This window comes from Pelodiscus sinensis, chromosome 3 (genome assembly GCF_049634645.1).
Source record: "Pelodiscus sinensis isolate JC-2024 chromosome 3, ASM4963464v1, whole genome shotgun sequence".
NCBI lineage: Eukaryota > Metazoa > Chordata > Testudines > Trionychidae > Pelodiscus > Pelodiscus sinensis.
This window is the reverse complement of record NC_134713.1, coordinates 56,230,479-56,243,877: the sequence shown is the minus strand read 5'-3', so window position 1 is coordinate 56,243,877 and position 13,399 is coordinate 56,230,479. Positions and strand designations below refer to the sequence as shown.

The 13,399-nt window shown below is 43.9% G+C and overlaps 1 protein-coding gene across 1 annotated transcript in view; it reads right to left on the bottom strand.

Moving 5' to 3' along the window:
* The window catches only part of PHIP (PHIP subunit of CUL4-Ring ligase complex), a 303,792-nt gene that overhangs the window by 135,623 nt on the left and 154,770 nt on the right, over positions 1-13,399 (bottom strand). Inside the window, exons 18-19 of the mRNA XM_075923789.1 lie at positions 11,120-11,257; positions 3,073-3,256 (exon numbers count right to left, since the gene is read on the bottom strand). Of these exons, the coding sequence (XP_075779904.1) occupies positions 3,073-3,256; positions 11,120-11,257 (322 nt within the window). The remainder of the gene's footprint in view (positions 1-3,072; positions 3,257-11,119; positions 11,258-13,399) is intronic.

The following is a 13,399-nucleotide window of genomic DNA, read 5'->3' as shown; positions in this document are numbered from 1 at the left end:
TCTAATGCCAAGATTTTAATTTTTATTTAAGAGTCGCAGATTCTTCAGGAAGGCCTACATAGCATCTAAGACACCCAAGTAAAACTTATGTGAAAGTGGGTATTTTCAAGAAAGTCAGTGGTAAATTGGTAAATACACTAAAAAATGTGTATGTTTGCTCAAGAGATTTAGGGCTGCCAGTCAAATTAGTTAGCCTGGCTTAATATTTCTAAAGATTAAAACAATTTTCAGAAATGCTATTGTGGTTATGAGTACAGGATTTCATTTATTTGAGAATACACAGTAGAATTAATAATTATAAAAAAGGCAAAAATATCGAGATTTACTCTCAGTATCTATTTCTAATGGGAGTCTTACCATTCATAGAAATAAAAATACAACAGACTACATCTTTACTCCTTTTTCGTCAGAGGGATGTGTGATGGACTGTAAATCTATGTTTAGCAGTTCTTTAAGACTATGATAAATTTTGTACAAACAATGCCTTGTAATTCTATTTGAAAAAATAATAATTTGCTGATCATTACTGTCCTGATAAAATGTGTGTGACAATACTGCATGCAAAGCTATAAGATTCTACTGTATGCTATTACTAAAAATACTACAAATCTGAAGAAGCAGCCAAAAACCAGTTCTTCAAAGCCAAAAGGCAAACTGATGCCTCAGCCAGGTGTCGATGAAATCCAATAGACTATTGTTAAGTGGCCATTCTTTGGGAGGAAAAAGCATGAGGATGAGAAATGTAAATCTTGCCAAAGAAATAACGGGAAGTTCCCATCCTAAAACACTTTTTGTCTCTTAAATCTCAGCTGAAGATGGTTCTCAAAAAAGAGGAAAAAGTATAAGAATGGGGACCAAATGCCTCAAGTTATTTCTCTCTCTGCCTACAGCAGTCACCACACCCAAAGAACAAAAACTGCTTTGGACTGATTGAAAGGAATTCAACCAGTGAAACTGCTGGAGCATGTGCACAGAGACTTTTGCTTTTCATCTTTATAAAAGGGAAGAAGGATAATCCAGGGAACTGCTGACAGGTCAGCTTCACCTCTCTCCTCGGAACAATCATGAAGGGATACTCAAAGAATCCATTTTGAAGCACTTGGAAGAGAGAAAAGTGATCAGGAATAATAAACATGGATTCACTAAGGGCAAGGTATGCCTCACCAACCTGACTGCCTTCTATGAAAAGGTAGTTGGCACTGTGGACATGAGGAAGGCGGTGGATATGATATACCTTGATGTTAGCAAAGCTTTTGATATGGTCTCCCACAGTACTCTTGCCTGTAAGTTAAGGAAGCATGGATTGGATAAATGGACTGTAAGGTGGACAGAAACCTGGCTTGATTGTCAGGCTCAATGGATAGTGATCAACGGCTCAATGTCTGGTTGGCAGACAGTATCAAGTGGAGTGCCTCAAAGGTTTTGTTCAAAATCTTTGTTACTGACCTGGATGAGGGCATGGATTGCACCCAAGTTCACAGATGACACTAAGCTATGGGGAGAGGATACAGTGGAGGGTAGGAAGAGGGTCCAAAGTAACCTAGACAAATCAGAAGATTTGGCCAAAAGAAATCTGACGAGATTCAACAAGGACAGTGCAGGGTCCTGCACTTGGGACAGAAAAATCCTAAGCACTGTTATAGGCTGGGGACGACTGGCTGAGCAGCAGTTTGGCAGAAAAGGTCCTGAGGATTATAGTGGATGAGAAGCTGGATATGAGTCAACAGTGTGACCTTCTAGACAAGAAGGCCAATGGCATATTAAGGTGCATTAGGAGGAGCATTGCCAGCAGAGAAGTGATATTCTCCTTTATTTGGCACTGGTGCGGCCATGTCTGGAGTATTGTGTCCAATTCTGGGGTCCCCATTACAGAAATGATGTTGATGCACTGGAGAAAGTCCAGTGGAGGGCAACAAAAATGATTAGGGGGCTGCTGATGAGGAGAGGCTGAGGGATTTGGGATAGTTCAGTCTACAGAAAAGCAGAATGAGGGGAATTTTATAGCAGCCATAACTACCTGAAGAACAGTTCCGAAGAGGATGGAGAGAGGCTGTTCTCAGTGGTGACAGATGTCAGAATGAGGAACAATAGTCTCAAGCTGCAGTGGGGGAGGTCTAGGGAAAACGGTTTTACTAGGAGATTGGTGAAGCACTGGAATGGGTTACCTAGGGAGGTGGCACAATCTCCATCCCTAGAGGTTTTCAAATCCCAGCTTGGCAAAGTGTTGGTTGGGATGTTTTAGTTAGGGTTGGTCCTGCTTTGGGCAGGGGCTTGGACTCAATAACCTCCTCTTCCAACCCTACGACTCCATGCTTTGAATTCACGCAGCTTATAAAATTAGGTATTAGTTCGTTTTCCCCCCATTGTAACCAATTTTGATATTTATGCCTCACTACTTGTAAACACTTCAAATTTATCTTTCTATAGTTAGTAAACTTAAGCACTTGGGAAATTTTATTAGGGATAAGAAGATTTGTGCATACAAATTTCTATACTTATAATTGATTTTCTGAAAACTTGTGTTCTCCAAGAAAGGGCTGGCTGTACAAGATGCACATTTCTGGGGTGAAGTCTGGGACTGAATTTATTGGTGTTGCTCTGCAGTGTAATCAAGAGTGGCTGGCTAGAGCACTCATGAAGTACAGCTGGGAGTAACTTACATGCAGCAGGCTGTGTGTGAGCAGACCAGAAGTAGTTGCTCTCACAGTGCAGCAGTGTAAAAGGCATCTCCGGCTGGAAAAAATGAGAAGGGACACAGCTTTTCAACAGTACAGACAGAACTCTGGGAAATGTCACAGAGACACACTGGGTTCATTTCAGAGAAACAATGGACTGGATCAGTGACCCACCCCTGTCAAAAAGGGGTCAACATATAAAAATAAGGTGCCAGAGTCAAATGATTGCTCACAACCAAAATATCAAGGTCACTTTTTTTAAAAAGCACATTTTATAAAAATTACAAATTAATCAAGATATACACCTACCAAAACTGAGCAACATTATGTCAATTAAGACTCAAATTCAAATGTAACAATTTAACAGAATTAATAGTTTACAGAGGATATTTCTTACCTCGCTACCCCTGGTGACAGTTCAGGTACTACAACTCTTCGACTCCAGGCTACAAGGTCCCGCTCAGTGGCTATTTCACTTCGTGGTGCATTGCTATGCATTTGCCGCACGCCCTCAATTTGTCCACTGCGCCTTAATCCTATATTTGGTGGTGAATGTACTTCTGAGGTAGAACTTACAGAGCCTAAGAAATGTAAATAGTTTTGTAGTCATCTACATTCTAAGGGAAGGCTTTCAAAAACACACAACAGGAGTAGAAATAAAGCATTAATTGAAAATGTTCAAGTGCATCTGTATGTCCAGATTATCCAGAGGAACATTTCTCTTGCACAAGAGTACAGTATTCATAAGCAATAAGCAGAAAAAGTGTAAAGAACTGAATATATAAGACAAGCTGATAAAACATCACTGTAGTTTCTGTAAATCCACATAGTATATATTAACTGTTGGTCTGTAAAACCAGCTTCCAGGAAACAGTTGCACTTTAAGTGTAAGACTCTACATGGAGCATGTCACAGGCCATTATCAGTACCAGGATGAATGACTGGGACCACAGACGAAGGACATGGCCAAGGAAATCTGATTCCTTCCCTGACAGATTATATACAGTACAAGCTGTGTTATCCAGAACTTTAATATCCGGAAAAAACTGTTAACCGGCACATGTCATAGATGGCAATATAATTCCTCCTTCAATTAATCAGAAAAATTCTGATAGCCATCTGGTATAATTTTTCAACATTTTCCAGAGCTTGTGGAAATCAAGCTTGTAAACATATGGCAGTAAAGTTTGTTCATGTTGTGCTTCTGCATATAATACCATTTTCAGATATTATCTAACCCATCCTGCAACTATGGGTCGATAGTTGATGGTGAACAATTCTTGAACCATTGATGTAAATCTTGAGTAACTGCCACATTTCATTAACTGGCATCACCCATTCCCCATGAATGCCAGATGACAATGCTTGTATTGCTTCTTTCCACTGAACACTCTCAAACTCAGACACATACTCCACCCGTTTACCTAAGCACTTTACCACCACAGACTGTGACTCTATAACCTTTTATGGGTGGCACCCCCAAGGACACTTATTTGCTGACACTGGAAAAACTCACCCACCTTAATATGGGACAATACTGGTTATGTATACTATATATCTCATTAACTATGTAAACCGATACTTGTAATAACCCGTAACCTAAATTTAATTCCAGATGTACAGTGCCTTCCTTTTTTAACTTATATCTTATAAACTTTATTTGAAACATTAACTATAACAAAGTTTTTCAATTTGTTGATATCTTAAACCAACTGAAAGCAATGCCCCTCTGCAATATACATTGGACAAACTGGACAGTCCCTAAAGGAAAAAATTAATGGCCACAAATCAGATATCCGTAGAGGGAACATACAAAAACCTGTTGGGGAACACTTCAATCTACCAGGGCATTCACTGACAGATCTTCAAGTGGCTGTTTTGTTATGGACCAATTCCACAAATCAAAAACACAATTCATTCACAAGTTTGATACTCATGTTAATGGATTAAATAAAGATACCGGATGGCTGGGACATTATCAACCACCAATCAATGAAGATGCCAATGATTCTTTGTCTGTATAGTATCTGGTGTTAGTATTCTTCTTTTCTATTGCCTACTAATGGTTCTTATCTGCCTCTTTTGACTATACAGTCTTTAGATGTTTACAGACTATTTGTTTTTCCTGTTACATTCCAGCTCAGCTTTCCCATATCAAAGGCTAATATGGTCTTAGGATGCATTAGGCGAGGTATTTCCAGTAGGGATAAGGAGGTGTTAGTGCCATTATACAAGGCACTGGTGAGACCTCATTTGGAATACTGTGTGCAGTTCTGGTCTCCCATGTTTAAGAAGGTTGAATTCAAACTGAAACAGGTACAAAGAAGGGCCACTAGGATGATCCAAGGAATGGAAAACCTATCTTATGAAAGGAGGCTCAAGGAACTTGGCTTGTTTATCTTAACCAAAAGGCTGAGGGGAGATATGCTCTCTTTAAATATATTAGAGGAATACATGGCAGGTAGGGAGAGGAATTATTTAAGCTCAATACCAATGTGGACACAAGAACAGATGGATATAAGCTGGCTATTAGGAAGTTTAGACTCAAAATTAGGCGAAGGTTTCTAACCATCAGAGGAGCGAAGTTCTGGAACAGCTTTCCAAGGGAAGTAGTGGGGGCAAAAGACCTATCTGGCTTCAAGATAAAGCTAGATGGGTTTATGAAGGGGATGGTTAGATGAGGTAACATGATCTTGGCAATTAATTGACCTTTCACTATCAGTGGTAAATAGGCCAATGGTGGGAAGATAGGAGTTGCTATAGAGAACTTTTTTCTGGGTGTCTGGTTGGTGAGTCTTGTCCACATGCTCAGGGTTTAGCTGATCACCATATTTGGGGTCGGGAAAGAATTTTCCTCCAAGGTAGATTGGCAGAGGCCCTGGAGGTTTTTCACCTTCCCCTGTAGCATGGGGCACGGGTCACTTGTGGGAGGATTCTCTGCATCTTGGGGTCTTTGAACCGTTTCAAAGACTTCAATATCTGAGATATATGTGAGAGGATTATTCTAGCAGTGGGTGGGTGAGATTCTGTGTCCTGCATTGTGCAGGGGGGGTCAGACTAGATGATCAAAATGGTCCCTTCTGACCTTAAAGTCTAAGTCTGTAAGTCCCCTTGATTTTTTTTATACCCACTGCCTCTTCTTGCTCTCCCCCCCCCCCATTTCTTTCCTCCCACTCCCTCCCTCCCTTTCTCCCCTACTTATTTTAGTTCTGGACATCCAACACTCTGTCGGCGCTCTGTACCCCCGCGTCCCGCGGGGCTGGCCCAGGGGTCCGTTGCCGGCTCTCGGGTCTCCGCAATGGGTCTGCTGCCCCAGGGGCCCATAAGCCCCTCGCCTTGATCATCCTGAGTGCAGGGCGGGAGCGCCCCCTCACAGGGTGGTTCAACCATTAGTGCCCTGATCTTTCTCACTATCCTGGTGGAAGTAACAGCTACAAATATGGCAACTTTCATGGAGAGCTACAAGAAGGAACAGGTGGCCATAGTTTCAAAGGGTGGACGGATAAAAGTCTTGAGAATGTGGTTGAAGTCCCATGTTGGCGTGATTTGTGTGATTGAAGGATAAATGTTTCGGATGCTCTTTAAGAAGCACTTGGTAGTTGAGTTTGCAACAACACAGAAGCCATCAATATGGACCTCAAATATAATTGCTGACAGGTGACCCCTCAGAGAGGTAACAGCTAAGCCCATGTGTTTTAATTTATTTGGTAGTCCAGGATAAGAGGTAGTGGTGCCTCCTGGGGATCAATTGTTTGCATGTACACCATAAAGGGAACCTTTCTTCTTTTAGGAGGTGGGGAGAGCTTGTTGTAGATCACTTGCTGTTTAGAAGGATGCATTTTACTGCTTCTTAACAGGTTCTCTCCCCATTTTGGAACCAAGGAACCACGACTGGAGATGAAATTTCCAGGCAACTCTTATTACATTTAAAAGGCAGAGGCACAGCAGGGGACTGGGTATGAGCCAGGACTCCCCCACCCTACCCCAGCTCCAGCTCCCCTCCCTTGCCACCTCTGATAGAGGCAGTGGAGGTGGGGGGCAGAAGCGATTAGTGGAGTAGTGACTTAACTACCTGATAAACTTAGGCTTATCACGTAGTGGACTACTCAACTAGTTGCTTACATCCCTAATGACTACAAGGAAGCAGGCATCTTGAAGGTTGAGGACTGCGAACCAGTCCCCCTGGTCTAGCATTAGAATCATGGTAGCAAGAGTCACCATTCTGAACGTCAGTTTTTGTATGAGTTTATTCAACTTACAAAAGTCTTTTGCCTCAGTCCCCCATTTTAATTCTGGGTGAGGAAGTAATTGGAATAAAAGTCCTTCCCTAAGTAGGGGCATGGACCAGCTCCACAGCATCTACATGTAGAAGATGATTAACTTCCTGTAGAAAGCACTTGCGTGAGGGTCCCTGAAGGGGACAGAGAATGGAATAAACTAGGAGGGATGGAGAGGAAGATATGGAGTATTCTGTTTGTATCATTTCCACTACTCACTGAACCCTTGTTATGGGTTCCTATAGGTAGTAATACAGTAATTACTCATTTAACACATGCCCGCTTAGCACATTTTTGCAATAGCATGATTTTTTTTTTTATGGAATTTTTTTTTTAATAACACAACCGTCCCCGAAATAACACGAAAATAATCAAGTGGCAGACTACTTGGCGCGGAGTTATAAGTTGGTGAAAACAGTGGTAATACGCATGAGCGGATGAATACATGTAGTCACAGCACTCCTCCACTCACTCACTTGTTTACCCTTGTTTTTTAACAAACCGCGGCGTCTTGTGTTGCTAGTTATCTAATATTGACAATGACGACTTAGCACCAACAAAAAAATGACTTTGCCACCACCACCTGAAACACAACCCCCACCTTTTCCATTATTTTTAATAGGAAAATTGACCCCACATAGCACGTTTTCGCTTAGCACAAACATTTTCAGAAACGCATCTATAGTGTTAAATGAGGAATTACTGTATGGGCATAAACAGTGGACAAAGGTGTGATGGGACTGCGCTAGAGCTTTGCATTGGGGGAGATTGTGCAGATTATACAAAGTCTCAAAACTGTTGTTTAGGGGCTGGTTAGTGAAAGACTGGTTTTGAGGTAATCTCCTCTGCTGCAATCTCTGTTTTGATCTACTGGAGTCGTAATTTGTGTTGTGATTGAATGTGGTCTCCCGGATTCTTTGATATGTCACTAAGTGCCTATGCTTGGCTAGCAGTGTGTACATGCCAAGCATGCAGAAGGTAGTGTGAGTGTCTTTATTCTGTGAAGGACCTTGTTGGTTTTGATGGAAAAGAGCTTGCTCATATCAAAGGGCAAGTCCTCTACCATGATTTGCAGTTCTTTGGGAATTTCTGAAGATTAAAGCCAAGATGCTCCTCACATACTTATTGCCATTGGGGTGGCACAAGAGGCAGAGTCTCCTATATCTAATACAAACTGAAATGACGTGAGCTATGGTCTATCCTTCTTGTATAATCAACTTCAGCATAGATCACTTCTGTTCAGGAAAGTTTTTCGGAAGTTCTTCCAATTTGGCATAGCTGGAAAAATCATAGCTCGCCCAAAGGGCAGAGTAATTGGCTACTCTAAGCTGAAATGTGGAGGAGTATATTTTTCCGCCATGGTCTCTGTCATGTGGGGTTATTTACCAAGGTTATTTGTCCTTTACCAAGGTTATTTAATATGGTGGTGGAATGCATCAACCAGTGAATTGTGCTGAGGATGGGAGAATTGCAAGTCCACGTCCTTTACTGGGACAAAATATTTTCTATAGGCTCGCTTGTTCATGCTATAGAGACTGGTATCTACCACAGGTCATCCAATGCTTCCATAACTGTTTCATCAATAGAGAATGTGATCTTGGATGCTACCACATATTTTTAAAACGATAATAGTTAGTGGTATTTCTCTTGTACTTCTTGGCATGTTATCTCCTGATTTGCAGCCATCTTGAATAAGTCCTGGAATTGTTTAAGGTCGTCTGCGGGCGAGGGTGCTGTGGAGATGAAGAGCTGTAAAGCAGGGAGATGCCTCAGAGATGTCATCCCTGTCTTGAACATCCTCCTCTGAATCTCTGTAGGAGGAATGCTCAGAGCTGATGGGGGAGATGTTAGTGATCACCTCACTGGAGTCGGGGAGGCTGTATATTGTCCTCTATAATTTGCCCACAAATCCCATGGGGTAAGGCGGGGGGAGGGGGGGGAGGGTGGATATGGCTATGGTTGTCTATACCACAGATGAATTTGTGAGATTTGGTGAGGCTTTATGTGCTTGACTGCCATGGAGATCTATGAGTGGGAGATGAGTGGTGGGATGTGAACCTGCTCCCATGCTCCTCTACTTCAGGGTCACTGTTGGATGAGAGAGTAGGTGACATTGGCGGGCAATCTGAAGCCTGATCTAGTGACTGGTCAGTGCTGAAGAGTGGAAAATGTGGTAGATATGACAACACGGTCTCCCAGGTCCAGGAACTGCAGCAATGTAGGCTTTGGTGCTGCTAGAGCAGTGCTGTAATCAATTCTCTTCGGTACTGCAAGTACTGCAGTGCTGGGTCTGACACTTGTGGTATCGGGTGATGACTCTGGACTGGTGAGGGTGGTATCAGAACCAGCACTGTTGACAGTGCCAAGACCCGTGCCATAGAAAGGGTGGAGTGTCTACACTGAGATGGTGCCCACAGAGGCCTGTGTTGGCGTAGTACTGGAGGTGCCAAGGGCATCCCCTTTGCTGCGTCTTAGGGTTGGCACTGCAACTAATGATTTTACTGGGGATATTCTCTGTTTCTGACCATTCCTGGCTGAAGTGGAGTGTTAGACCACTTCCTAGAGACCTTGAAAGCTTGGGTTTTGTCCTGTGTTGGGGACTGTGGAGTCTCCTGGTGAGCTCATTGAGGTGGCTGAAGGAATTTCTCCATAAGGATCATCTTGAGGTAAAATTCCCTGTTGTGCCTAGCTCTGGAAGTGAGATTAGCACAATGAGGGTACTCTTGGTGAGTCTCACCAAAGCAGAGAAGACAGAAGGAATGGCTGTTGGTGACTAGCATGGGCTCGCAACAAGTGTCACACTTCTTGAAGCCTGGGAATTCTAGCATCATAATGGCAAAATTTTTCTTTTCTTCTATGTCTCCCTCTTTAGTAATCATCTTCTCTTTTTGGGGGGAGAGGGAGAAGAGGGTTTGACAGTCAAGAAGCCAATGTAGAACAAAAGCAACTATATACAGTAAAACTCCAACAGTACGGAACCCAATTGTCCGGCACTTCCGATAGTCCGGCATCAAAATGGCAAGCGCTCCTTATGGAACCAGGATGGAACCCAGAACCACTCAGGTCAGCTGTTTTCATGTGGGTTACAGCAGGGAGGGGAGGTGTTTGGCTCTGGGGAAGGAGAGGGGAGGGGGATTGGGTTACACACGGCGTCCTGGCCAGCTCACTGAAAAGCCGGCCACTCAGCGCACATGCCCCAGCGCCTGGAGGGAGACGTGCAGCTGTACCAGGACCCAAGCATAAGGTTGGGGGGGGGGGGGGGGGAGAGAAGAGATCCGGTTACAGCAGGGAGGAGAGGTGATTGGATTACAGCAGGGAGGAGAGGTGTTTGGCTCTGGGGAAGGAGAAGGGGAGGGAGATTGGATTACGCACAGTGTCTGGGCCAGCTCATTGAAAAGCTGGTCACTCAGCGCACGTGCCCCAGTGCCTGGCAGGAGACATGCGGGTGTATCGGCGGCTCCAGCACTGGAGCATAAAGTTGGGAGGGAGGGAGATTGGGTTGAGAGTATGCAGTACCTCCTGATACTCCAGCATATCCGATAATCCAGCACCACCTAGGTCCCAAAGATGCCAGATTACTGGAAGTCTACTGTACACAACTAAAAACTAAATAGGGTAGGCCAAACTGGGAGAAAAAAGAAGAAAAAAATGATTTTGGTTTTTGTTTAAATGAGGGAAGATAACAAATGTAAGTTTCTAAGATACCTATATGTTTTTGTCTTTTAATGGTGTGAAAAGAAGAATAATGTGGAATGCTGTCTGTAACTGAAGATGGCAGAAATGGAAATGGGGAGGGTTAGGTCATGCATGTGATAACGTTGGATTTTGAATGCTGCAAGACACCTAGTGCGTGTGTGCAGCCCTAATGCAAGAAAAATCTATCATCTGTGGTGCCGGAACAACCCAACACCTACAGTGGAGCACCCAAAGGGACAACACTTGAAGTATAGATGTTCAGAATCAGGCTAGAGTGCCTGCGAGGAGGGAGGATCCCGAAGCTTGGGTTGCAGCCTGAGCACAAAGGTCTACACTACAATTAAACAATCGCTTAGCCTGAGCCCTGTGAGCCCAAGTCAGCTGGCATGGGTAGCCGTGTGTGACTAACTACAGTGCAGATATACCCCCACTGAAAACTGTATGAAAATAAACAAAAATAAGTTTCTTTACTTCTTCCCATCCGGCTAGTATTGCTGGTTCCTGCCTCCCCAGAACGTCTCTGATCTTGTTCTTGCTGTAGTCTCTGTATCATGCTATCCAATGGACTAACTTCCTGATTTGCTTGTTGACTCAGTACTTGGTTCAGTCCTGTAGGGAGAGAGAAGAGCAAGAAACAACTACATTTTGGACAAGATTAAACCAAGTATTCCAAACTAAGTTGCACCTATAAAATTTGCTAATTACTACATGTCTGGCAAATTGTTAACATACACCATATAGTTTTAAAAATATAGCATACTTTTTGTTAGAATTAGAGCTACAAATAAGATTGCCAATTCCATGGGGCCAGAACCATATACTTAAACTTCTATGATTGCCACCACCAGTAATGTAAAATAAAGAGAAGTTAACTCACTCCATGAAGTAAGGATTGTACTTCGAGATGTGTGTCCCCGTGGGTGCTTCACTGTTAGTGTCAGGCTCATCCCGGCACCATGGATCGGAGACTTTTAAACAGTCATCAGGTGGGCGGAGCATGTGCAAGCCGAAAGCGGCATTCCCACCTTTGAAGTAGCATGCGCAGCCCACTTTTTCCATTTTTCCTCTGATGCCTTTGTGTGCTGCCATTATTGCCCGAAGAAGTGGGAAGGGGACGGGTCATGGAACACCCACGGGGACACACATCTCAAAGTACAATCTTTACTTCATGAAGTGAGTAACTTCTCTTTCTTCTTCGAGTGATGTTCCCATGAGTTCCCTGTTGTTAACTGCATAGATCGACGGTGGGCTTTGATTAAATTGCTACAAAGAGGCCACAGTGGCTACTGTGGTATCTGCTGTTGAGCTTGGTGGAATAGCATAGTGCTTCATGAATGTGTAATTTGAAGACCACATTGCTGCTCTGCGTATTTCCTGGAGCGAGACCCTCCCCCCTCCCCCCCGCCTTTAGGAAAGCAGCTGTTGTCACCATCACCCTAGTAGAATGGGCTCTTGGAGTCATCAGTAATGACCTGTTCTGGAGCGAGTAACAGGTAGTATTGCATGATGTTATCCACTTTGAAATGCACCGAGAAGACAGTGGTTGTCCCTTGGACCTTTCAGCCAGGGATACCAGCAATCTCTAGGATAACCGAAAGGATTGAGTCCTATCAAGATAGAAGGCAATTGACCTTCTAACGTCCAGAGTATGTAAAACGGCCTCCTCTTTGGAGCGGTGCAGTTTTGGATAGAGGGTGGGAAGGATATGGAATTCTGGCAGAACTTTGCATAAAAAGGACAGATGAGGCCACACAATAATCTTGTGCTTGTGCAAGGTTGTGTATGGAGGCAAAGCCATGAATGCTGCAAGTTTGCTAACCCACCTTGTGGACTTGACTGTGAGGAGGAACAGCATCTTCGTGGTGAGGAAGGTAAATGATGAAGTTGCCATTAGTTCCAAAGGTGCTTTTGTGAGCGAATGGAGGACCAATCCTAAGTCCCTCATGGGAGGTATGGGTTTACACAGTGGGTGAAGGTTTTGTAGACTGTTCCAGAATCTCTTAGGGTATGTCTACACTACCCCGCTAGTTCGAACTAGGGGGGTAATGTAGGCATACCGCACTTGCAAATGAAGCCCGGGATTTGAATTTCCCGGGCTTCATTTGCATAAGCGGGGAGCCGCCATTTTTAAAACCCCGCTGGTTCGAACCCCGTGCAGCGCGGCTACACGGGGCTCGAACTAGGTAGTTCGGACTAGGATTCCTATTCCGAACTACCGGTACACCTCGCGGAACTAGGAATCCTTGTCCGAACTACCTAGTTCGAGCCCTGTGTAGCCGCGCTGCACGGGGTTCGAACCAGCAGGGTTTTAAAAATGGCGGCTCCCCGCTTATGCAAATGAAGCCTGGGAAATTCAAATCCCGGGCTTCATTTGCAAGTGCGGTATGCCTACATTACCCCCCTAGTTCGAACTAGGAGGGTAGTGTAGACATACCCTTAGAGATAAGATGGGAAAATACAGAGAACCCATCAAGGGGTGTGTAAAGGCTGTGTAACGGCCACTATATGCACTCAGAGTGATGGGAGCGATACATTTTGTTGTTTCAGATTCATAATATATTCTAGTATCAGGTGGAGCAGCGCCCCAGAGGGTTGGATTTCTGTGTGTGTGCATGACTGCATAAAGTCACACCATTTGTACAGATAAGTCTTGCATGTCTCTTGCCTCCTGCTGTGCGGCAGTATGTTTCTCACTTGCTCGGAACACTGCTACTCTGCTTCCGAGAACCAGATAGGTACCATACCGTCAAG